Here is a 23511-nt window from a genome sequence, read left to right as displayed (position 1 = left end):
CCCCTAGTCAGGCAAGGACACAGGGGGCTTCAGGCCTTGGACTACAGACAAGTCTGCCCAGCCTGAGCCCCCTACAACCATTTGCCCCAGCTCAGCCCTTGGGACACACAGGCTCCTCAGGTCCCCCTTCTGCAGCTTTCCTCTGCCCCCAGACTCCTCCCAGGCCTGCTCACATTGGCCTCTTGCCCCTCCAACCCCAGTTGCTTTCCGGTCTCCATATCTGGGTCCCAGCCCTGTCCCTGCATCCGCAGCTTCTCTGGGGCTTCCCTGGGCCCTTCTCTGCCCAAGGCTTTGGTGGCACCACCTCCTGAGGTGTCCTCCCCTCACCCACACCCCTACACTGCCATGATTCCCCCTCAATGCCTTCTTCTTATGGTAGCCCCTGTCTCCTACATGGCTTCCTCCCTGTTTCCTCCCAGTGCCCCATACCCCACTTCCTCTCCATGAGACAACAGGCTCTGGAGAACCCATGAGAATGCATGAGGACTTCCTGGACTCACTCAACCGGGCCTAGGCTCTGCAGCAGTCAAGTCACACCTAACCTAGGGTGCTGGGCTTTCCCAGGTCACACACCAGTTCAGGAAGGATCAGAAGAGGATGCCCTGGTGAGGAGTCGACAGGACCGGACCTGGAGGAGGGGAGGACTGGGCCCCTCAGAGACTCCTGCCCATGCTGCTGGGCTTTGTGGGTGCAGACTCATGATGACTCATGGTCCAGCTCTACACCAAGGATGCATCCTGGAATGGGGTGCTCCTAGGAGCCAGCAGAGTCTGGTAGGACCCCAGGCAGCCTCCCGCCTCTCCCTGACTTCAGGCAGCTGCAGCATTTGGAAAATACTCACAGGTGCACACTTAACACAGATGCCACCTGCCCACCCAACACTCCTCTGCATCCTAAGAAAAACTGAATTTCAGTGCATATCAGTCCCACTTACTAGAGAATGCCATCCCTGACCAGGGATACCACCAGCCATTCCTAATCTCCCCTTCCTCCCCAACTCTCCTTCCTCTGGGGGCTGCTGGCCCAACAAACTGAGGCCCCTGTGCCCTACCCTGACTTGAAATCTACTCAAGAACCCCATGAGTAGAGTAGGTGTGCCCAGCCTCAAAGAGAAGTCAGAACTGAGGTTGCACGTGTCCGAGACTAAGCAGCGAGCTGGAGGCCCTGCCCAGGCTGTGAGGGACAAGAAAGCCAGCAGCCTACAGGGCATTTCATGGGGGTTAGAAAAGACAGTTTTATGTGGACATGACCCTGTGGTGTATGACTTCACAAACAGTACCTTTGTGCAAAATTGGAAAAAGGATTCTCTCCTCTCAATGGACACAGTCTTGTTTGGGTGCCCAGGACACACAGCTGAGCAAGCAGAGTCCTGGCCAGATGTCACCTCCTACTCACCTGTGCGAGCAGAGGACAACCTGTGCCCTGTGTGTGTGGTGCCCTGAAGGACAGTACCCCTCCTCACCCACAAGCACCAGTGCAACAGGGGCAGAAGCCAGGGTATTTTAAGGTAAGAAAAAAATGGTATATTGTAGCATACACACACACACACACACACACACAGGATCTGTGTTTCTGTGCCCCAAGCACATGTGTGCAGGCATGTACATGAACCTAGATGGATCTGAGCATGAGTGTGTGTGTGTCAGTGCGTGGACCTCTGGCTCTGCATGTGCCTGCTAGCCACTGAGTGTGGGTCTGAGTTCTGTGTGCACATGTGCATATGTGAATGTGAACATGTGAGGGCACCACATTCATCTGAGCACCAGTGGTGCACCCCAGGGAACACGTCCTGTACCAAACTCATTTTCCCCTTCTCCTTGGCAGCAAGACTACATTTCCCAACATCCCTTGTAAGTAGGCCTGGTGCGTGACTGAGTAGTGAGCACTGCCAGTACCAGTCCCCCAGCAGCCTCCTGGGTGCCACCTTTCATGCCCCTTCTCCTGCAGTGACCTTGGAAACCACATATTGAAAATGGAGGCACCACAGATGGAAGGAGTGTGGACTCCTAAAGCACCCTTTGCAGCGAGCCACCTGCTGATCAGGCACACCCAGGTAGAGTGAGTGAGAGACTTCTCTTGAATTAACTACAGAGATCCGGGCTTATCTGTTACAGAAACAAATGTTACTTTAACTAATATAGACACTGGCACCAGAAATGGATGTCATGATAACACAAACCTGAGGAGGCACTCGTGACCATCCAAGGAGTGGAGGCTGGAAAGATGAAGCCCATGTAATGCAGTGGCAAAGCATGTGGTATGCACCGTTGCTCATGAGGACCTGGAGGGTAGGCACCTGCCTGTGGAGTCTGGACACTGAGGGAAAGGGCTGGGAAAGGCCAGTGACCATGAGGCTTCTATGTTCTGCTTTTAGTGACATAGTACAAGGAGGAGGCCAAGGAGGCAAGGAACACAAGGAGGCAAGAATTGTCTGGTTTGCAAGCAGAAGTGAAAAGAATACAGACAACCCAGAAATCTGCATCCAAAAGTCAGAAGAGGCCACTGCTTTCAAACAGTAAGAGAGAAAAGTGAAAAAGGCTTTCAGAGACAATAGCCCAGTAAAACTTCTCACCCAAATAAGGGCACTCAGCCTTGCTCAAGGATCAGATTTAGGGGGTGCCCCCCCAACTACTGTTTCAAACATCCTCAAGACAGTCACTACTGTATTAAGAGAAAGAGGCATGGGGGTGGAGCAACAAGGAAATAAATGAGTCTTGAGAACTGTATCTAGGTGTGGTTACTTGGACCCTTAAAATCACCCTTGAGCCCCAAATCTGCATGAGCAGGGGTGGCCTATCATGCTACAGCACCCCCAAGGAGGACGTTGTTCCCAACACCCACTTCAGACACAGACATGGAGGAGGAGGACTGGGAGGAACTTCCCAGAGGGGAGAGCCAGGGACCCCAGACAAAGGAGAGGGGGGTCTCCCCCAGAGAGCAGAGCGTCTCCCAGGGTTTAATGAAGAAACTTCCCCCACTGCAGGGGCAGAGCCTGGCCTGCCTGCCTGACGGATTTCCTCAGTGTGAGCAGCACACATTGACCTATGGGAATCTAGGCTGCTATGTTTCTTCCATTTTTCCCTTTTTTGCCTGGGAGGTTGTATTGCGGTTGTCGTCTCTGCCCCACCACTGTATTCTGGGTGTGTGTTGGGCTGTGGGAGCAGTGAGATAAATTATCCCTTTAGTTCCTGGGCATCCAGATCACATATGGGTCCCATTCCAGAGGAGCCAGGTCTGGACCAGATGGAGTGGGCCACCATCTCCCAGACATCGTCAGCTTTGAGATGAATGCCTTAACTGGTTGGGACTTTGGGTGGTCTCCCTTGGGGAGGGGTGGGTGTGTCATGGGGGATGAGGAAGAGTGATACAGATCCTTGATGACTCACAGGTAAGCCAGTGACAAATAATTCACTAGCTGGTCCCCAGATCTGTTTCTGCTTCCTCCTGAGGGTACAGGAAGGCCATACCTTACAGCCTTCCTTAAAGCTAGGTTGGGCCCCATGACTGAGCTCCAGGCAACAGAATGTGTGCAGGAGCTTGGGTGCCTCTCCCAGGCCTGGCCCATAAAACCTACTTCACAACTCCATGCCAGGTCCCCTTCCACCACAACTCGGGAAGTCACCTGTTGAAGATGGTGCTGTCACAAGATGGAAAGGGACCAGGTCCTGAGTCAACACTTGGAGAATGGTCCACCAATCAGGAACACTTGTTTATAACTTACATGAATGAGAAATATATTTCTATGTGTTAAACCATGAATGTTGTGGCTTTGTCTATTTTAGCAGCTAGTGCTACCTTGAGACCCTCCTGGAATCCAAACACACTGTGCTTCTGTGGGTCTGGGCAAATGTGTCTGTGACTCTGTGGAGTGAAGCCTGCATGTGCCTCTGAGGGTCTCATTCACATGTGCATGGGGGCAATGCCTCAGGAAGGATGCTTGCAGGGAGTAAGTGCAGGAGGTTGCTTCTGTGGGTCTCAGCACACGTGTGCGTGGGTGAATCTGAATAACATGTGTGTATGTATGTGCTCTTGTGAGTCTAAACAACTGTGTGTACTTACCTGGATGGGAGCACACACGCATACAGGCATGCCTTGTACTGTGTCTGAACATGTGTGCATACCCTACAGGTCTGAAAATATATGTGTGCCTTTCTGTGTGCCACTGCATGGGTACCTTGGAGCAGAGAAGAGCACCTGCACCTGTGAGGGCCAATGTAGGCCTGATTGTGTGTGTGTGTGCGTGTATATGCACACCTCTGTGAAGGTCTGAGCACATGAACTTGCACATCTATGGGTATGTGTGTACATACGTATTTTTCTGTTGAGTGTGAACCAGTATGTTTGTTTCAGCAGATGAGCATATATGTGTACACTGCTGTGGCACTGGGCACATGAGTGTGCATGAAAGTATGAGCTTCTATAGGTGTGAGGTTGGTGGGAGAGGTGCTGGTCTGTGAAGCTGAACAAATTGTGTGTGTGTGTAGAACCCTGAGATGAGCATACAGCCTGCCTCTGAGAATGGTCACACCTGAACCCTTGTGAGTCTTAGTTCCCAGGTGCACCTTCGTGTAGCTGTGGGCATGCCTCAAGGGGGCTGGATGCACATGCTGATGAATGAGTACACTCCTCTGCAGAAATGTATGTGTGCATCGTCATAAGGATACTTACACACACATATCTCTGTGAGCCTGATCACGGATATGCATTTCTGTGAGTACACGTGTGTGCACATGTGCACTGTGGTAGGTCTAAGCACACTGTGTACTTGCCTGATCTGAACATGCATAAAAGTCTCTGCGGTTCTGAAACATATGTGAGCATCTGCATGTCTGAAAGCAGGTGTAGGATTCTGTGGTCTGAGCACCTGTGTGTGTGTTACACAGGTGGATCTGTACATGTGTGTGCCTCTGAGCTGAGCACAGATGTATAATCTGTGAGTCCGAGGATGTGTCTCAAGGCATATGTCTCACTGGATCTAAGCACATATGCAAACACACTCAGGTCTGAACACAGATGTGTGTGGCCTGAGTGTCTGCAATATGCAAGTCTGTCTCTGGGTCTGAGCATGTGTGTGATTCTGAACATTCAGCATGAGTGTCAGTAGATGTGTGTGAGTGTGCCTTAGTGGGTATGAACATGCATGTACACATAGCTCAGAACACATGCAAGTGGCTGGTAAGTTTGAGACACACAATATGTGCGTGTGCCTTGGTGCAACTGAATACATGTGCAAGTGTGAACTCTGGGAGCTGAGTAGGTGCACACCTGTGCATCTGAGCGCCTCTGTGGGTATTTTTGGAGCTCTAAGCATACACATGTAAGAGTTGGTAGCTCTGAGTGCATGTGTGTGCTTTCGTGAGACTGTGTATGTGTGCCTGAGTTTGTGCTTCTATGAGTCTCAAACGTGTGTAGCTGTGTGTATGGACTTTAGGGGGGCATACGCACATACATGTCTCTTGGAGTCTAAGCATGTGTGTGCCTCTGTTGGTCTGGGTACAAATGGTGTGTGCTCTTCTAGGTTTGAATGGGTGTGTGTGTGTGTGTGTGTGTGTGTGTGTGGAAGTGGGCCCATGTGAGCTTGCTGGTGGGTGTGTAAATGTATGTGCAGGGCTGTATGTGTGCATGCCTCTGGTCATACATGTGCATACAGACACTGCCTATGTGTGCCCTTCCTACATGTCTCAGGTTGTGCAAAGTCAGATTCCCTCAGGGGCCAGGCCCAGAACACAATGTGTGGGTTGGGCCAGCTGAGACAACTAGGAGTGGGTCACATTACCGATGGTGCACGCTCCCCTAAAGGCACTCCCATTCGAAAGCCAACCACAGCTAAAATAACCGTGTAGATGATGGTCTCACCACGCAAGGGAGAAAGCATGGACCAGAGTCTGTGGAGGAGCTCAGGTTAGGGAAAAGCGTGGAAAGGTACGCAGGAATGATCCCAGACCCAGGGATGAGGATCTGCAAGGTGGGAGAGGTGAAACACCCTAGGGTCTCCAGCCAGGCTGCCCCCACCTCTGATACTGGAGCTAAGGGAGGCCTGGCAGTCTGCTGGAGAAAAGCCTCCTTGCACTGGAGGCCTGGGAAAGACTCTGGCTGAGAGGCTCTGGGAGGTATGGCATGGTCTACACCAGCCTGGGAGACCCTGGAGTCATTTTGGTCCTTGCCTAGTCTCCCGCTGGGATGATGAGGATCCATCGTTAAATCTTTCAGAGTGTGCAAATGTGAATGTGTAAGCATGCATGATACAGGTCTGGGGGAGAGGCTGTGGCTTCCTGTGGTTTCCTCTGGGAGCACCAGTGTGCACTATGCCCTCCCTCCTGGCCTTGTTTTTAAAGCTGGGTGCTGGGCTAGCTACCAGCCCCTCCTAATCCCAAGCTTCTAGACCTCCTCCACCCTTCATCCTCTACTTGGACCTCTTTCCAAGAGGGTGGCTCAGTGGTCAGTGACCTCACAGATTCCTGAGTGTGGACTAGCTGACCGCCTGCTTCAGCTCCTCCTCACTCGCTGCCCTAATGCAGCCTAAAAGAGCTCAGACCACCAATGCACCCATTCAGTATCAGACCCAGGCCCCTGACTAGACTCCAAGCCAGGGCTGGGAGGCTAGAACTTCAATGGACACAGTATGGCCCAGGTGGGGTCCAGCGTGCACTTCACGTCCCTACATGGTGACCATCTGGCCTTAGATAGCCCTCTACAGGGTTCAGGGAAAGCAGGGATGACTCCTGTCACCCAGGAGTTCCTGTCCCAGAGTGTGTGAACATGGGCACCTGTGTGTAAACACATGTGGTGGTGCCACTCACTGCCCTTTCCTCAGGACCCACACAGACCATTGTCCCCAGATCCCCATCCCAGGGCTTTCACGGGGCCACTCATTACAGCCACTTTCGGCAGACCTGGGCTAGCAGTGTTGTGTTGGCCACAGGAGCCACCAATAAGTGCCTAGAGCTCAGAGCAGTGAAGCAGGGCAGGCAGTGCTGTGTGTTGAAGGCGCCAGATGCCCAGAACCCCCCAAAGCAATGGAGGCATTGGAATGTGCATCCCTGAGCCAAGATCACCTCAGGGGAAGAAGTGACATCAGTCAGCAGAGAGGCCTCCTAGAGTGGAAGGCATCTATCCCAGAAAGCACAGGCCCTGGGCTGTGGAAGGGGAGGCCTTTCTGGCCCAGCAGCTGGCAGCTCCCCTAAATGGCCATGGGCCCAGGCCCGTGGGAGTGACCTCTTTCAACTCTAGCCTACTTGGGAGACATGGAGGGCAACTGGGCTTCAGCCTCTGGGTCTGGGAGCCTGTGCCCCAGAAACCCCTCTGCCCTCGGTTTTTGAAGCTAAGTCTCTGCCCCAAGGCTCCACAGGCCATGTTATGGTCCTGCTCTGTCCACACTCCTTCCAGGGCTGGGGCCCACCCTCAGCCTGAATGTCTTCTCTGGAGCTGGGAATGTCTTTCCGGAGCAGATTCACAGGATGTACCAGGGCATACTGCCCACCTCCTGGCCACATCATCTCCCCCAACCCCGCAAGCACCTGCCCCAACCTCCAGCCTTCTGGTACCAACAACCCAGGTGCCACCCATTACAAGGTAATGGGGAGAAGTCTCCAGCAGCCCAAGCGAGAAATGTGGGTGGCCCTCCACTCCCACAGACTGATCTGGCAGCCACCAAGGCCCACGCTCCTCCACTGGGAAATCTGGCCACATCCAGTCCTTTCTCTGTTCCCTCTGCCAGCCTCAAGTATCCCACCCTCCCCCAGCTGCTCTTGGCCACCCCCAACCTGCTCAAATGAGCAGCCTTGGCACTTGCTGCACCACTCCACACCCCACACTTCTCAAGCAGCACTCAAGGCCCACTCCCGCTTTGCCAGCCTGGTCTCTCTCTGTGGCTGCACCCTTGGCTCCAGCAAGAAGTATTAAGCAGAGGCCTAGAAAGCACCCCTGGCCCCAGAGCCCCAGGTCCTGAAAAGCCTTCCCTCCCAGCCCTGCTGTCCTCCTACAGCAGCTCCCCAACTAGAATCCAGGCCAGACCTCAGGCCCTAATCTCCCCCAGCAGACCACAAGTCTGGTCTAGGGGGGACCTCCCACCCAGCACACTATAGGATTCAGAGCAGTCACTGTGTAGCAACTGCCTCGCCTTGGCCTGGCAGTCCTGGCAGTGTCCACTTTGGGAACCCTTCAGACAGAGCCCAGGACACCTCCTGGCACCCAGGAGAAGAGGAGGGCCCAGGATACAGCAGAGATCTCCTCTACTAGTGGCCTAGAGAGCACCAGGCCTCAGGGGCAAGCAGGAGTTGCGGTTCTGCACCCAAGAGCTGATGGGAGTTGTAGTTCCTAACCCATGTTCACCCTCCCCCACCCCAAGGACTCATGGGAGCTGCAGTTACTCATCTTTCTAGGGAAAAGTCTCCCTCCTTCTGTCCCAGCACCCCTTGGCTCTCAACCCTAGGACCCCAAGCTATGGACCTCACTATCTCTGAGGGGCTGGGAACCAAAAGGAATCCTGCCAGAGAGCATTTGAGGGCCTGGGAGGATATTAGGCAGTGGGAAACTGTCAGGGAAAGCTAAGGCCTGGCAGCAGGCCCTGGGACTTGGGCCAGGTGACAGGGACAGTCGCCCCCTCCCAGCAGCGTCGCAGAGGGCCCCGGGGCAGGGGAGGGGGGAAAGGCACTCACCAGTACTGGGCTCACACTCCTCCAGGTCCTCATCATCGCTGGGACACTCGGCCGAGGCTACCAGGAGGTCATCTGTGTTCTAGAGGGTGAGAGAAGGGGTGGGGAAAGAGAGGTTCCAGGCAGGTCAGCAGATCCCACAGCTGCCATTTCAGATGCACGGTGGCACAGGGGATGCCCCTGGGCTGAGATGGACCAGTCTGGTCTGAGTCCCAGCCCTCCCATCTCTTGCTGGCTGACCTCGGGCCTCCACTTCCTGCTATGCACAGGGAACTTCCCAGCAGCAGCCCTGCAGGTTTTCATGGTTTCTGAGGGTCAATGAAACAGTACACATGGTGCTTTTTATTTCTGGGAAGTGAGGAGAATGGATACCAGACTTTAACCTGCAGGGCCAAGGCAAGAGGGTCTAGGATGCCTCGGGACAGGGGTGCCAGGAAGGCAAGGCCCTACGGGGTGGAGCCTACAGAAGCCAGCACAGGCAAAACAGGGACAGGACCTGGAGGGGTTTCCTGGCTCTAGCTTCACCACTCCATCACCCCTCATCTCTCTCCCAACTCCCTTTCCTGGAGCCTGAGAGAACCGGCCTGCACACAGTAATTAGGGCTGTGGTTGCCATGACAACAGGAGTTGACTTTGTCAGCATTTTCTCTCCTACTGATTGCAAAGAAAGAGAATCCCTAAGATAAGTGAGTGTAAGGAGGAGGGGGGCGCCCAGGGGGTATAAGGGAGGAGACCCAAGGAGGGAAACTGAAAGTCCAGGCAGGAAGGGAGCCTGAGAAACTCCGGGATGGCGAGGAGAGGGCCAGGCTGAAGACCAAGATGAGCAGGGTTGAAAGGGTCATAACTTGCCTCCTCCCCAGCCCCTGATCTTCAGACTGGACAGCCCTCACTCACCCAAGGACAAGGTGGTGTCTGGAGGACCCAGCTCCCTCTGCATTCTTGCCCCCTCGGCACCAGCCTCCATCTTGGGCTTCCCCACCACAGCAGTGTCTCCTGGGGCCCTCACCTCTCTCTTCCACCAGGATGATCTGCCCATCATCCTCCCACTGAGACCAGACAGCCCCTCCTCCCCTATGATTCGGAGGGCATTTGACATGGTGGGTACCCAGCCTTGGATAGAGCCCAGACCTTTCCCCCAGGGCTCCCTGCTCCCTAGGGGCAAAGACTTCAGGTCCCCTCAGCTTTCTTGGCAGAGAGGAAGTGGGTACAGGCTTGTCTCTCTGATCTGGATGGCCCCAGCTAGCCTAGTCCCAGGCTTCCTGCAGCACAGACTGGCAGGGAGGAGGGGCCTGGAAGCACACAGAGTCCACCCCTCAGAGGGAGAAGCTGAAGACAGACTGGCGGCACAGGGAGGGGCACGTCCTCATGGCCACCCCCAGATCCTGCCCTCACCCTGGAAGGACAGAGGGTGCCCAATAGCCACAGGCTGTCGGACAGGACGATGGGAGAGAAGGGGTGACACCAAGGCCTTCATGCCAGGTGTGAGCTCCATGCTAATGGTCAGAGCAGGCACTGGAGGCAACAACTAGAAAACATCCCAGCGTGGGCTACCTTGGGAAGTCACACAGGCCTGTCCTGCTCCAGCGGAGCCCCATTCCCCAGGTGTAGCCCCTCCAGTCCTGCCCCATCTCTAGGGCTTGACCTGACCCAAGAAGCACCTGAGCAAGGGAGGTGAGCACCAGGGAACTGTCTGCACTGAGACCCCCCTCAGACCCACTGAGAGGACACTGGAGCCCCTGACTTGTGGTGCCTGCTCACAGTCACATGGAGAGGGCTCATGAAGGCAATGGACTTGCAGCTAGGGCTTTCCCACTGCAGGGACCCCAGAACACAAGGACAGGTTCCTCCTAGCTTCCACCAGCCGCTGGAGAGGGGCTGCCCATGCCAGGTGACTGCATCCAGCCCTCCCATGCTGTCACCTCTGCCCACAGCAGGGCCATGTCTGGTATCATCCATCTCCCACTCTGCCCACACAGAACACTAGGCATGGACTTCACTGGGGAAGCAGAAGGAGCCATTCCACTCTCACCCTGAGTCCAGACTTCATCTCTCTTAGGTAGGGTGGTCTTCTCTCATATAACTGAGCCATCAAACTCCTCCCCAAATCTGGGAATCGTCCCTCTAGAAATAGTGGTCATCCCCACATCACAAGATCCCTGGTCATTAAGGTGAAGGCCACTTCCTGAAAGGTCACCTTGCCCATTGCCATGGCAACAAGGTCAGAGACAGCAGCCTCCAGGATCCCAATGACCCCTTGGACCCTCATCCTAGGCACCACTACCATGGCTATGCAGATATCAGCCCCATCCCCACCTATCCCTGCCCTAATCCACCAACCAGAGTGGTGCCTTACCTGGGTGGTGCTGTCCCTCAGCGTGGGGGAGCGGCCCCGGCGTGTGGTGGTAGTGGCCATGGTGGTGGTAGTCTCCATGATGGTGGTGGCCATGTCAGCCAGCAGGGTGGTGGCCGTGGTCTCTGCACTGAGCAGCACGGACGGCCCCTCCCCCACCAGGCGCAGGTGACCCTCGGTCCGCACATTGGGGTCGCTCTCGGCGGCCAGCGCCAGCACCTTAAGCCCATTGTAGTAGAGGCCGGACACCTGGCCCTGGAAGGGGCGGCCCTGATCCCGGCCCCCGATCTTGATGGCAGCCTGGCTGTTGAAGATGGTCAGCTGGCGGCCTGGGGGGAGGGGAAAGGGGTGACAGAGGAGGGGCAGGCAGTGAGGGGGAACCAGGAAGGAAAAGGAAAAGAGAAGGAAGCCAAGGAGTGGAAAAAAGAATGGAGGAGGAAGCCAGCAAGGGAGGAGGGGATAGGGAAAAATGAGGAAGGGGCAGACAACCAAAGGGAAAGTCCTTGTCAGCCACAGCCCCTAGCCCAGCCAGATGGGGACCCCAGAAGGAGAGGGCACCCAGGGCATACATGGGCTGGGGAAGGGGAGCCCAGCCCCTCCTCCCTACCATGTACAAGCCTTCCCACCTTCCCCAGTCCCTCTCCTCTCCAGCTCCAAGGCCATTGCCCTTCTTCATCCTCTTCCCTCAGTCCATCCCCATCTTCTCCCTCTGCTTCCCCACACATCCTGCCCCAGTGTCCAGCCCCAAGCCATGAAGCCATGGAGCCCTTGGAAGAGGCAGACAGAGGAGACAAAGAGGCAGAGACAAAGGAGGCAGCTGCCAGGCCAACGTGGAGTCAGTGCATGTGAGAGCGGAGAAGGAGGTGAGACAGTGTGATGGTGTGTGGCAGCAGCAATCTTCCCAGGCTGGCCTCCCGCCTATGACCAGGCCCTCTGACCCCTGGCCAGGAAACCCCTCTCTTCTCCTGGACTGCCAAGGCCCAGCACTGCCTGGGACCAAGCCCTGGAAAGCCAAGCCCTTCCTCCCAACCTAGACGTGCAAGCACAGAAATGGAAAATGTTAAAGGGACCTTGCTTCGCTCGCTGACAGCCAAAAAAACCCACTCCAGCTCCAATCACACCCCGCACTCAGCAGTATGACACCTCAGAATTCCCAGCTGGGTGGGGTTGGGCTGTTCTGTTTGTTTTTAGTGAATCTGGGGGTCAGTTTAACCCTCTGAGTTTGTTGTTTTGGTTTGGTTTTTAGAAAAGATGTTTATTATGTTTAAGTTTAGTTTGGTTTTGGTGCTGCTTATTTTTTGTAGGGGAGGGATTGGGCAGAGGGCCTACTATATTGCCCCATCTCCCCTGGAACCTTCAGCTCCTGGCACTGGGGGTTTTAGACCTGGCTTAGCCCTTGTTAGCCTCTGGTTAGTGCCTCGTTAAAGATCTGGTTTAGAATTAGGTGCCTGTAAGCCTTGCCCCCAAAACCTGGGCTGAGGACAGTACAACTTGTGAAGCCCACACCCTCCTTGGAAACAGGTTCTCTGGAAAACCCAAGGCCTCTGGGACATCCAAACATCTGTTCAGCCTCTGGCCAATGATGGACACTGGTGTGTCTCCCCAATCCCCACTCAGCCTTCCTTCCTCCTCGAGCACCCTCCCACCGCCTACTCAGGCAAGGACAGCCCTAGGGCAGCAACACCCATTACCAATGGCCAAGGGCCCAAGAGGCAGAGGATTGGTGGTGGCACCTCTGGGACAGGCCCTGGAATACTAGACCCGGACAGGCCCAGGAAGACCTCTGCATCCAAGTTTGTTCCCAGACATAAGACTCATGAGGAAAACAAAGGAGAGAAGGGTCATCGTGGTCAAATGAGTTGGGGAAGCAAACATTTCCCCATCGAACAGGTTTCTTTCTCCAAGGGCTTCTCAGAGCCTGCATTAAACTAATGCACACATGCATCTCCAAGACGAAGAAACAGGATTCAGTGCTTCCCAAACTCGTTCTACCACAACTTTCTCTATTGTGAAGCATTTCGTGGGACTGTTTCACAGGACATACTTTGGAACTGGAAAATAGATTCATCCAATAAATATTTATTAAGTACCTACCATATGGTCAGGCACTGACAGTAAAATATTCCCTCCAAGCATCCCCAGACCTTGTCTTGGGATACTTTCCTGATGTTTCTTTCCTCTCACCCTCGCAACATGCCTGTGAGGTGGGCTGAGTAACCATCACTGTCCCGTCTTACCGAGAAGAGAGCTGAGTCTCAGCAAGGGGAAGTACTTGGCTAAGGCCACACACAAAAAGTGAGTTCCTTCTTTCACACTTTGAGAACTACCTATCTGGCTCAGTGGGTTATTTTCTAAAAGAGGAAAGTCAGACCTAAAGGGAAAGGGAAGGAGGCCCCTGGCTCCCCAACATCTAAACCACAACTCCCTCAACCCCCAACAAAGCCTGTTCAGCTCTCCCTGCCCTTGGGGTCACAAGTTGTCCCAGCCTCAGCCCAGCCTGCTCCCTTGGCATCTCTGATTCTGGAAGAGGGAGGTGGGTAATGGAGAGGAAGCCACAGTGTTAGTAAACTTGGTCCCTGTGGCCCCTGGCCCCATCCGCCATGAACTCCTCAAAGGGTTAAAGTTCACCCCGCTGGAGAGAGCAGCCCAGTGTGGCTGGGGGCTGTAGGTTTTAGCGATGTCTGTTACAGTCCCTTTAACTTTTTGTCCTGTTACAGGTTTATCACATCTGGTTATCAGCAGGTTTAGGCCCCACAGGTGTGGGGGGCTAGAAGTTACATTTGGGGGTTTTAGTTGGGGAAGGCCCCAGTGGACATTTAAAAGCACAGTTATCAGCTGGTTAAGTGGAGGTTTAACAGTTCTACTTCCCCCCTAGAGTTTAGCCTTAGAGGTACAGAGCTCGCCCGCCCCCAAATGGAATGGGATGGATTTGCCCTTGGTCCCCAACTTCCCTTGGTGACAAGAAGCCTTCTCTCTCACATCCAGCAGCATCTCACCACACTTGGGCCTCACAAGGGGCTTACTGGGTCTTCCTCATCAGCCAAGAAGGAATAGAAATCCCTATGGGCCCATCACTTCCTGCCCTGCCTTCTTTAGTCTCTCCTCAACTTCTCAGAGGCCTTCTGGACTAAGGTGGGCCTGTTCCAGAGATAGCAGCCCCACAGCACTCTCTTTGGGAGTCTTTCCAGTAGGATCTGAGGCCCCCCCCTCTTCTCTCTTCTCCTCCCATGGCTCTGGTGAAGCCTTCCTAACCCTCCTCAGATCAGCTTTCCTGCTTCCCAAAGGCTTCCCACCTCTGCATGTTCTATGGCCCTCAGCTGGCCCTTTACTAAGCCTCCCAGATGATTCTGGGCAGAGGGAACCTACCTCCAGCCTGCATTCCCAGCCTGCTTGTGATTTACTGCAGGGCTTGCACTGGGGAGCTCCCATGGTAGGGATCTTGTGGATTACCCTAGTTGATCCCAGGTTTAGAAAGAAAACAGGACTCCCCCGCTTCTAAGGAAAAACCCCACTTCTACCCCAACACCATTCCGAAATGCACAGACAGACCCTTGACTCCAAAGGGGAAGGGAGCATTCTGGCTGGCCAATTGTCCCTTCACTTGGGGGTGGGCGTTGGTGAAGGCACGGAGGGGGAAAGAGAGAGCTCTGCACCTTTAAGATAGTGTTTTTAAAGTTAATTAATTAATTAATTAATTCTGGTTAATTACCTTTGTCGAGCAGCCACTCATCTACTACTCGACCAAGCCGGTAGGGGATTCTCTGTCTAGCAATCGCCAGGCGCTCGTTATCAAAGTTTCCTTGGAAAAGTTTAGAAAGACAGTAGGTTTCTCAGGCGGCGAAGTCCAAAGGAGTTAGAAAAGTAATTATGCATTCCTCAGGAGACTCAGAGTAAGCAGCAACATCCACAGAAAGAGGGGAAGGGAGGAAAAGAAACGCTGGGCCCCTCTTCTCCCTTGACCCCCTCCCTAGGCTCCGCAGAGCCAGCCCCACCCTGGGGGCAGGAGCAACCCAAAGCAAAAGAGATGAGCAAAGAAGAAAAGAAAAGGGACATCAAAGAAAAGAAGCTGGAAGGTCAAAGGTCAGAGGTTAAACAGGTTTATCTGTGGTTAAGCTGCTGTGGCCCCCTTCCTTCCCCATCCCAAAGTTGGGGGGTGGGCGGGGGAGGGGCATTTAGCAGGTTTAAGTTGGGGGTGGGAGGCATCAGTGGCCCAGCTGGTTCCTGCGTTTAGAGGGCGGTTTAGAAGTAGGAGGGATGGGTTAAGCGGGGTTTATGCGGCATTTAGGGGGCCACCCAGCACCCTCACAGAACAGTGAGATCTAAACCTCTTCTCCAGGCCACCTCAACGCCCCTTGCCTTGGTGCTCCACTCCCAACTTTCCCTCAATTTCCACCTCACACCACACCCTTGACCCCACCACCATCTTCCCCCTTAAGCCCCTCCTGCTCCCAACTCCACCACTCACTCCCCGAAAGGCCTCCTCACCCTGGTCAGGGCTCCCTTTCTACTGGGCAGCTGTGACAGGTGTGGCGCCTGGTGTGGTAGCTAGATCATCATCCAGCAGCCCCCTTCTCACCTCCTCTTCAGCCCCTTACTTCTCCCCTGCAGACATCCCCCAGCCCTCCTCTGCACCCTCCTCTGCCCCAAATTCACCTTGACCTTTTTCTGCTCAGAGCCCAGTTTCCTCTCCTTGCTGTCTCAGGACCTCATCTTCCTCACCCTGCCAGGCACTCAGCCTTTCTCCTCCAGGCTCCTCTCCACCAGTTCCAGCCCCCATCTATTCTCCAAGCTTGGCTTCCCATCTGGATACCCACCTGTTCCTCTCTCCGCTCACCAATCTCCAGCCCCTGGAGACTAGGAAGGAGAATATGTGTGAATGTGTGTGTGTGTGTGTGCATGTGCGCGCGTGAACACCTGTGTGAAAAGGGGTTTGTCAGTGCAACTGAGAGGATCTGTGGTCCTCTGTGAGCTGTGGGTGATCCCAGTTTGCAGCAGTGGAAAGGGAACTGATTTCCTTTGAGAATCTGGCCACTTCTCCCATTTAAAACACTGACATACTATTCAGTGCACGCTGGTGGAACCAGGAGGCTTTTCCTCTCACTGCACAGCTGTGCTCACCTGCCCAGAGACCTGGGCCTGGCCCTGCCTATGTACACCTCCCATGAAGGTGCACTCAACCAGTTCATGTGGGTATGGATGGTGCCTCCTTAAGTGCTTATAAGGCAAGGAGACTCTGCTTTCCCTATAGATTCAGGACATTTGTGTTTAAGTTAAAAACAGATTATTCAATCCTGGATATATGTCTCCAAGAGGAAGAGAAGAATGTATATCTGCCTGGAGGAAGTTTGAGTATATAAAAATTCTAACAAAAGTCCTATTTACTGAGCACCTCTGCCACGCCATGCCACTCTAATGTTTTCCTTAGATTATCTCATGGGAATCTCACAATATTGCTGAGGTAGGTCTCATCACCTTTCAGAGGTTGAAACTGAGATTCAGAGAGGCTAGATGGCTTGTCCAAGATCACACGCTTGTCAGTGGGAGATCCAGGATTAAAATCCAGGTCCTGCTGATTCAGAATCCATGGACTGTGCCTCTGTGCTCCCAAGGAGTCAGAGGGTCCCCCCTCTCAGGGCCCATGCATACTGCTGATCTGACCTGCTGGTATTGCTCAGGATCTGCCCTCAGTACACACATTCAACCACCAGGCTCTCATGTTACTCCCCTTTACAGGCAAGAGGCACCCAGCAACCTTTCCTCATCCCTAATCAGGGGTCCCTGAGGAGAGGAGAGCAGGCATAACTCCTCCACCCTGACTGCTGGCCTGCTGGGCTCCAAGGGGTGAAGCTCTAAATCCAAGTCCTGGCTTGACATGGTGAGGCCTTCATGCTTCCAAGCCCAGCCCTCTCCAGCACAGGCCGATGTCATCACTGCTACAAAGGTTGCCCTAGTGTGTGTGCATCGGAGAATGAGAGAAGTCTGCTGCCCACAGGGATCATGCCTACACAGCCCAAGCTGCCAGTGTTGGCTTATTGGAGGATGAGGTGGGTAGGAGGAATTTAGCGTAGGAGGGTTGGTGTGTCTTGCGTGTCCCTACATGTACCTAGGGCCTTGATGTAGACTGGCATCCCTCTGCAGAGCTGTTTTTTCATGTGTCTGTCTGACCATACAAATGTCTGCAGTTGTCCATGTGTCTAGGGTTGACTGTGTGTACATCAACCTGTGTATTTACTAGGGGACCACATGGGCCTCTTTATCTCCAGGGACTTTACAGAAATATCTGGGTACAAGCATGCATAATTGGCATCATAAGCCTGTACTGGCATCTTTACTCCATCATAGGGGAGCCCATGAGGGTTTACACACTGGCCTTTGGTCCCTCCCCCCGCAGTTAGCATGGGGCAGCTTCTCTGCCTCAGCCTGGCTATCTCTCTGCCTGGGAGAGTGATGGAGATTGCAGATGCTCACTCTGCTTCTCAGTCAGGCCCTGCGTGTGACTGCAATGTCGCTCAGTCCATATCTCAGCATCTCTGTGTTTCTGCAGTTCTCCCTGCAGCGTTTCTGTTTCTCCTCCCTCTTTATCTCCCATGCTGGGGCTCTCCTCTGCTCCCTCCCAAGGCTCTGTCCACCTCTTCTCTCCCTGGGTCTGCATGTCAGCATCTCCATCTATCTCTCCGCATCTCTCCTCGCCTTTGCATATGGCTCAGTACTATTTCCACAGCTTCCCATTGCTCCCTCTCTGGTTTCCTCTTATTCTGAGGCTCTGTCTCTGCCTCCCTCAAAATCTTTCAGGGTCTCTGCCTCCTCATTTCTTCCATGTCCTCATCTCCGTCCCTCTCTTGTGCTCCTCACACCTTGGTTTGTCCTTGGCCACCACAGCTGTCACCCTGTTGAACTGGGTCTGTTTGCATTCTCAAGGCTCCCTACAAACAAGGACTGAGTCCCCAGGACCTAGCACAAGCCCTGCTGCCTAAGTACGCTGTCAACAACGAAGGCTGTTGAATGCACGTGACCTTGTGTTTCATTTTTGTGGTCACTTGTCTCTCCCTCCCTTTCACCATGTCCCTCACTGCCTTGGACACTGGGGGTCCTTTTCTCTGAGTCTCCGTGGCTACTTCTCTTCCTTCGCTAGATCTCCTAATATGGATCTTTGACTTGCTCTTTATAAGGACCTTGGTTCTTTCCTTGGTTCTGCCCTTGGTAACAGCCCTGTCTCCTTGCCAAGACACGTTTTATGTTACTTCTGGATTTTCTCTCCTGTTTCTGCAACTGTCTCCCTCATTTCTGAACTCATCCTTTCTTCAATCGCATCAGACTCTCCTCAGCTCTACCCTCTCTCCTCTTCTTCTCCCTCCCCGAAACTGGACCCTGGCCTCGCAGCCTTTTTGGCCCAGCCCTGCACCCTCCCCCATAGTTGGCTCAGGCCCACCAAGACGGTCTCACTCCGCCAGGCAAATCCCTTTTCTTAGCCACGCCCCTGCCCTAGTCCCGCCTTGCAAGCCTTGTCTCTCCAGTAGCCCCGCCCCACCCCACAGCCGAAGCCTCTCCGCTTAGCCCCGCCCCAGCGCGGCTGCACTCCTATCAGAGGCCGCCACCCTCCCCGCCCCGCCCCGCCCCGCCCCGCCCCACCGCTGCACCTCCTCCGCGGGCCCGTGCCGCCTACCTGCCGGGTACCGCTCGTTGACTGGCCAGCTGTCCACCTGCAGGGTGGCGTTGCCGCCGCTTCGAGTGAAGCGCACCACGTGGTATTTGCCGTCGCTTACGATGGCGTTGGGCTCGTCGATGGTAATGTCGTCCGTGCCCACGTTAAAGATCACCCCCACGGTGCCCTGGTCCTGGGGACAGGGAGGTGGAGGTCAGCGACCGGAGGAAGCAACCATTCACCCCTTCTAGTGGCTACTCTTGTGGCCACCACCAGCCCAGCTCCACAGCACTTTACAGCTTTACAAGGCACCTTTCCCAGGTCTCAACCGCTGGAGGAGGTGGGCAGGCTCGCTCCCCTTCCCCACATGCTGGGGAGTAACCTGAGGCCAGAGGTGGGGGCCAGCCTGGGTCCGGAGGGCCTTCCACTAACCACACCTGTCTCTTGTCTTCTGGTTTGTCCTGGATATTCACAAATATTCGTAGAGCACCTACTCTGTGCAAGGGCCACTGGGCCCAGACAGGTGATTGGGTCAAGCTAGGGACCAGCTCGGGGCATGGAGAGCAGAGGCCTACCTAAGGCATGACCAGCAGAGAAGTCCACAGAAGCCAGCCTCTGCCAGAGGAAGGTCTAACCCCCAGCCCCTCCCCAGTCCCCAGCCTCCAACCTCTCCTCCCCAGGATGCTCTGTACCAAGCAGGCCCCCAGGGGGCTCCTACCCACACCAGGGCATCAGAACTGCCTCTCCTGGCAGCTTCTCAGTCCCAAAGTAGGTCAGGCTTTAAGTGTGGGGGTGGCCCCTCTGCAGCCATGGGGGTGGAGGTAGGGGGTGTGGACTGTGTGTTTGGTGGGATGGATGCCCGAAGAGTTGAGGGACAAACTATGCTAGACTGACAAAGGAAAAGGGATCATGGGGGTGTTGGGATAGGGGGTGGAGCTAGGGACTGGGAAAGGACAGGCAGAGGACAGACAAGGACTGAGGCCTGGAGAAGGGGAGCAAAGACCCTAAGCAATCTCTGGGATCCAGGCCTAGGGATCACCCTGCAGAGACTACCCAGGATCAGCCCAGGAAGAGTTCTGCCTGTGGTGCTAGAGTGAGAGGGAGGGCTTCACCAAACCCCTAAATCATGCCAGGCTCTGTACTGATACTGTGCATGCATGCTGTCTTCCCCACACTAACCCGCTGAGGAAGCTCATAGCTCCCCATTTCATCAAGAAAGAAAACTGAGGCTCAGCGTAGTTAAATAACATCTCAAAATCTTGCAGCTCATGAGAAGGAAATCCCAGATTTGAATCCCAGCTAGTCTGACTTCAAAGCCAGTGTTCTCTCCCTTTGCCCACCAGTCTTGGAAAACCCTGACTCAAACAGGTACGGGTACGGGATGATCCAAGAGGCTGCTGAGGCCAACCTACCTCCAAGACCAAAGGAGTCTAACCAAGCCAATGAAGGCCCACTGGACGCTAAGCCTGAGCCCCTGCTTCATTTCTCTGGACCTCCTAGCAGCACTCCTGAATGCGGCCTCAGCCCTCCTCCCACAGGGAACAGACACCCACACAGGTTCACTCAAGCCCCCTGGCTCACACACTGTCAGGCACCCAGCCCATCATAGAAACATATTCCATTCCTGCAATCTTCTAAAAAGACTGCCCCAGTCTGGCCTGGGCATGAGGAACATTCAGCTGCCACCTCCTTCCTGCATCTAGCAGAGCCAAGAGGCTTGGTGGCACTGGGGGTGTCAGCAGTGGTAGCTCACAGATGGGGCAAGGGTTGGGGTTTGGCAGAGAGAGTTGGTGGATAAGGTTTGCAGTTCTGGCTCACTTTGAGACCTATGTCCTATCCCTTTCCACTTGTGGGGTCCAGCTGTCTCCTTCCCAGAACCTGGGAAAACCACATACATATATGCTTGCACACACATGCATTCATGCACACACACACACACATGCATTCGTGCACACACACATGCATTCATGCACACACATGCATTCATGTACATACACACACATGCATTCATGCACACACACACATATGCATTCATGCACACAGTCATACATGCATTCAGCCTCTCTCCTCAGATGCAGTAAAGCAGGGAAACTGAGGCTGGGCTTGCCTAACAAAGAGTATTAGCAAGCCCCACCCATCCACCACCCACAGACTGACAACATCCCCAGGGAGACGGGCTGATCATCTGCTCCCCACACACGGGAAGGGAACAGTCGATCCTCCTCGGTACTATTGTTAGTAATAATATCACCCAGAATAGTATCAGCTTCCTGGATTCCTCTGAGGATTTCTCCCCACAGGCTCAGCCCAAGTGATGGTGGTCAAGGAGCACATGCAGTCTGGGAGCCAGGCTGGCAGAGGGCCGGCCAGGGAGCTGGGAGGCAGGATACCTGGGTTACCTAGGAGGCAGCCAAGCTCAGGGCCCTGCACTCCGGGGGAGAGGCAGCTCCCCAGAGCCTCTCCCAATGTGAAGTCAGTTGTCACTTCTGTTAAAGTCATTAATTCCTAATTCCCCAATTACCTCATTAGGCGGCGGTGGGGAGAACGCAGCCGCTCCTACAGCAAATAATTATGGGAGTCAAAATTAATTTGGCAAAGTGGAGCGACGCTTTATTAGAAACGTCAAATTGCTTTTCTCTTATTTTGCTGCCGCCTCCCCACTCTCTGAGAGCTGCTACTGACGCTGTGGTGGGAGCTGATGTGTCACCTAGGGAGGAAGGGACTTGGGGGCTGCTCCCAAGGGGCCTCAGCCTGTCTGGTGCCCAACTCCCCCGTCAAGGCTGGCTCCTCTCATAGACCCCCACCCTTGCCAGGTCTCTTCACCCTCAGGCAGGCCCCCATCTTCCCTGCCCTCTGCAGTACCCAGCACCAGTACTTGTTCCTCTATAGCTTTTCACTAGGTAAGGCCTGTGCACAACTGTTGGGAGGGAAAAGGAGGAAATCCCTTTCCTCACACCCTGCTCCCCTTGTCCTTTGTCCGTAGTACTGGAGGAACCCTGTACCCTAACCTAACAGGCACAAAGGCACACAGTCCTGCCTAGGTAGCTGATGAGAGGTGGTCAGGATACTAGCTAACACGGCATGCTCCCTACGTGCTTCACATATATGATCTTCTTCAACCTCCCAACATCCCTCTGTCCTCTTCCTATGCCACTCCACAGATGGAGGAACTGAGGGTCAAACAGCTGTGGTGACTTGCACAAAGACAGAGCAAGGAAGTGGCAAAGTTGGGATTCCAACCTAGACCATCTACTGCAAGCTATGCAGAGCCTCGCATGAGGGAGAAGAGCGAGGAGGAGCAGCCCTCACTCACAGAGGACACAGGGAAACCCAGTCACACCCCAACACCCAGAAAGGCAACTGAAACAACTGCAAACACCACGCCACGGGGAAATACACATCTATAGATACACTCCATCAGAGATCACGAGACCCAGTCTCTGTCTTCATCCCCCACTGTCACCGCCGTCACTCCTGACACACATCACCATGCATCCAGTCCCACACTATCGTCTGCAGCTATACTGTCTCTCACATACTGGCTGCCTCTCACCATTCTAGATAACTGCCTGTCCTGCTGACACTGGCACAGAACTTCCAGGCCTCTTCTTGGGCGTGACTGCTGTTCCGCTTGCTAGTGCTCCTTCTGCACCCCTTCCTCATCTGCTGCCACTTCCACCCCAGCTCTGCTGTGCCCACAGGAAGTCTCCCCTCATACTCCTTCCTTCACACCCTAGTGATGTGGTGGGGTGGGGTACAGACCTGGGATGCTTAAAAGCTACTGTTTAATGAAGGCCAGTGACTGTCTTCCCAAGCAGATAAGAGATCAGAGCCCACACAGCCTCTCCCCTGGCTTCCTCTCTCCCCTTCCAGCTAACTGCCCTCCTGAGAGTCAGGAGCCCTCACCCAGAGCTTTCCAGCCCACAGAACCTGGCCAGTCTGCCTGATCCCCACAGCACAGGGGTTCTGGCCAGGGTCGGCATGTGAAATACAGGCAGGGAAACAAGGTGGCTGTTAGGGGCCAGAAACGTACAGATAAAGACTGAGGGCAGAGGCTTGGGATCAAAGACTGTGGGGAGGGGTCAAGGGAAAGGGTGAGACTGGAAATGAAATGGAGCAATACCAGAGGTCGTAGGGAAGGGTGTAGGGCAGCCCACAGATAGGAGAAAGGGCAGGGAAAGAAAAGGGGCCACCTGCAGACTAGGGTTTGGCAAGACACAATAAAGTGAGTCAAGGAGCTGCAGATACGGTAGGAGGCCCAGAGGTAGACCCTGGGAAGGAACCAAAGTCAAGGCGGGGAGCAGGCACAGGGAAGGGGCTAAGGCCACAGGTGGAGTTGAGCAGAGAAAGGCAGAGCCAGGTGGGACCCGAGGTCAGGGTGGGGACGTGGGACTGGGCCAAGAACTCAGTGAGGAGTGAACCCAGTCAGAGAGACTGTAGGGGAGACAGGGTAAGGGGCTGCTGGGAGGGCAAAGGTCACAAAAGCAGAAGTCAAGAGCAGCACAGAGGTAGGGCAAAATCTAGAGGCAAGATGAAGCTGCAAGGGTGGGCTGCCCTGGGGCAGGTAGGTAGGAAAGAGGGGCAGGAATAAGTGCAGGACACAGTGGGCTGGCCTAGCTGGTCTAGGAGTGAGGAGGCAGCAGCTCAGAGGAAGTCACAAATGAGGGACATCTCCTAAGGCTGTGGGAGAATGGCCCAGAAGCCCCAAAGAGGCCCTTGACTGCGTTTAGGAAGGTCAGAAGACACAGGTGGTCTCAGGGAGTGAGGAGCTGGAGGTACTCGAATCAGATGGGAGGGTGGATCTGGGAGTCTCGGTGAATAAATGAGAGGAGGGAAGGGTCTCAGAAGCAAAACTTCTTAGCAGG

The 23511-nt window shown here is 54.5% G+C and overlaps 1 protein-coding gene across 18 annotated transcripts in view; it reads right to left on the bottom strand.

Annotated features, from left to right (window-relative positions):
* NRXN2 (neurexin 2) overlaps positions 1–23511 on the bottom strand; it is a 105235-nt gene that overhangs the window by 5344 nt on the left and 76380 nt on the right. For 11 of the 18 annotated variants that reach the window (XM_012463060.3, XM_064364774.1, XM_064364775.1 and 8 more), the window contains 4 exons: positions 18668–18839; positions 14714–14803; positions 11008–11333; positions 8658–8736 (listed from right to left, as the gene is read on the bottom strand). In XM_012463060.3, the coding sequence (XP_012318483.3) occupies positions 8658–8736; positions 11008–11333; positions 14714–14803; positions 18668–18839 (667 nt within the window). The remainder of the gene's footprint in view (positions 1–8657; positions 8737–11007; positions 11334–14713; positions 14804–18667; positions 18840–23511) is intronic. The other 7 variants (XM_064364780.1, XM_021673031.2, XM_064364772.1 and 4 more) reach the window with 1 other exon arrangement.

The sequence above is a fragment of the Aotus nancymaae genome, unplaced genomic scaffold (assembly GCF_030222135.1).
Source record: "Aotus nancymaae isolate 86718 unplaced genomic scaffold, 86718_ANA_hifiasm-v0.15.2.pri h1tg000059l, whole genome shotgun sequence".
In the NCBI taxonomy this organism is placed as follows: Eukaryota; Metazoa; Chordata; class Mammalia; order Primates; family Aotidae; genus Aotus; species Aotus nancymaae.
The sequence above is the reverse complement of the archived record's forward strand: the minus strand, read 5'-3'. Positions and strand labels throughout refer to the sequence as shown.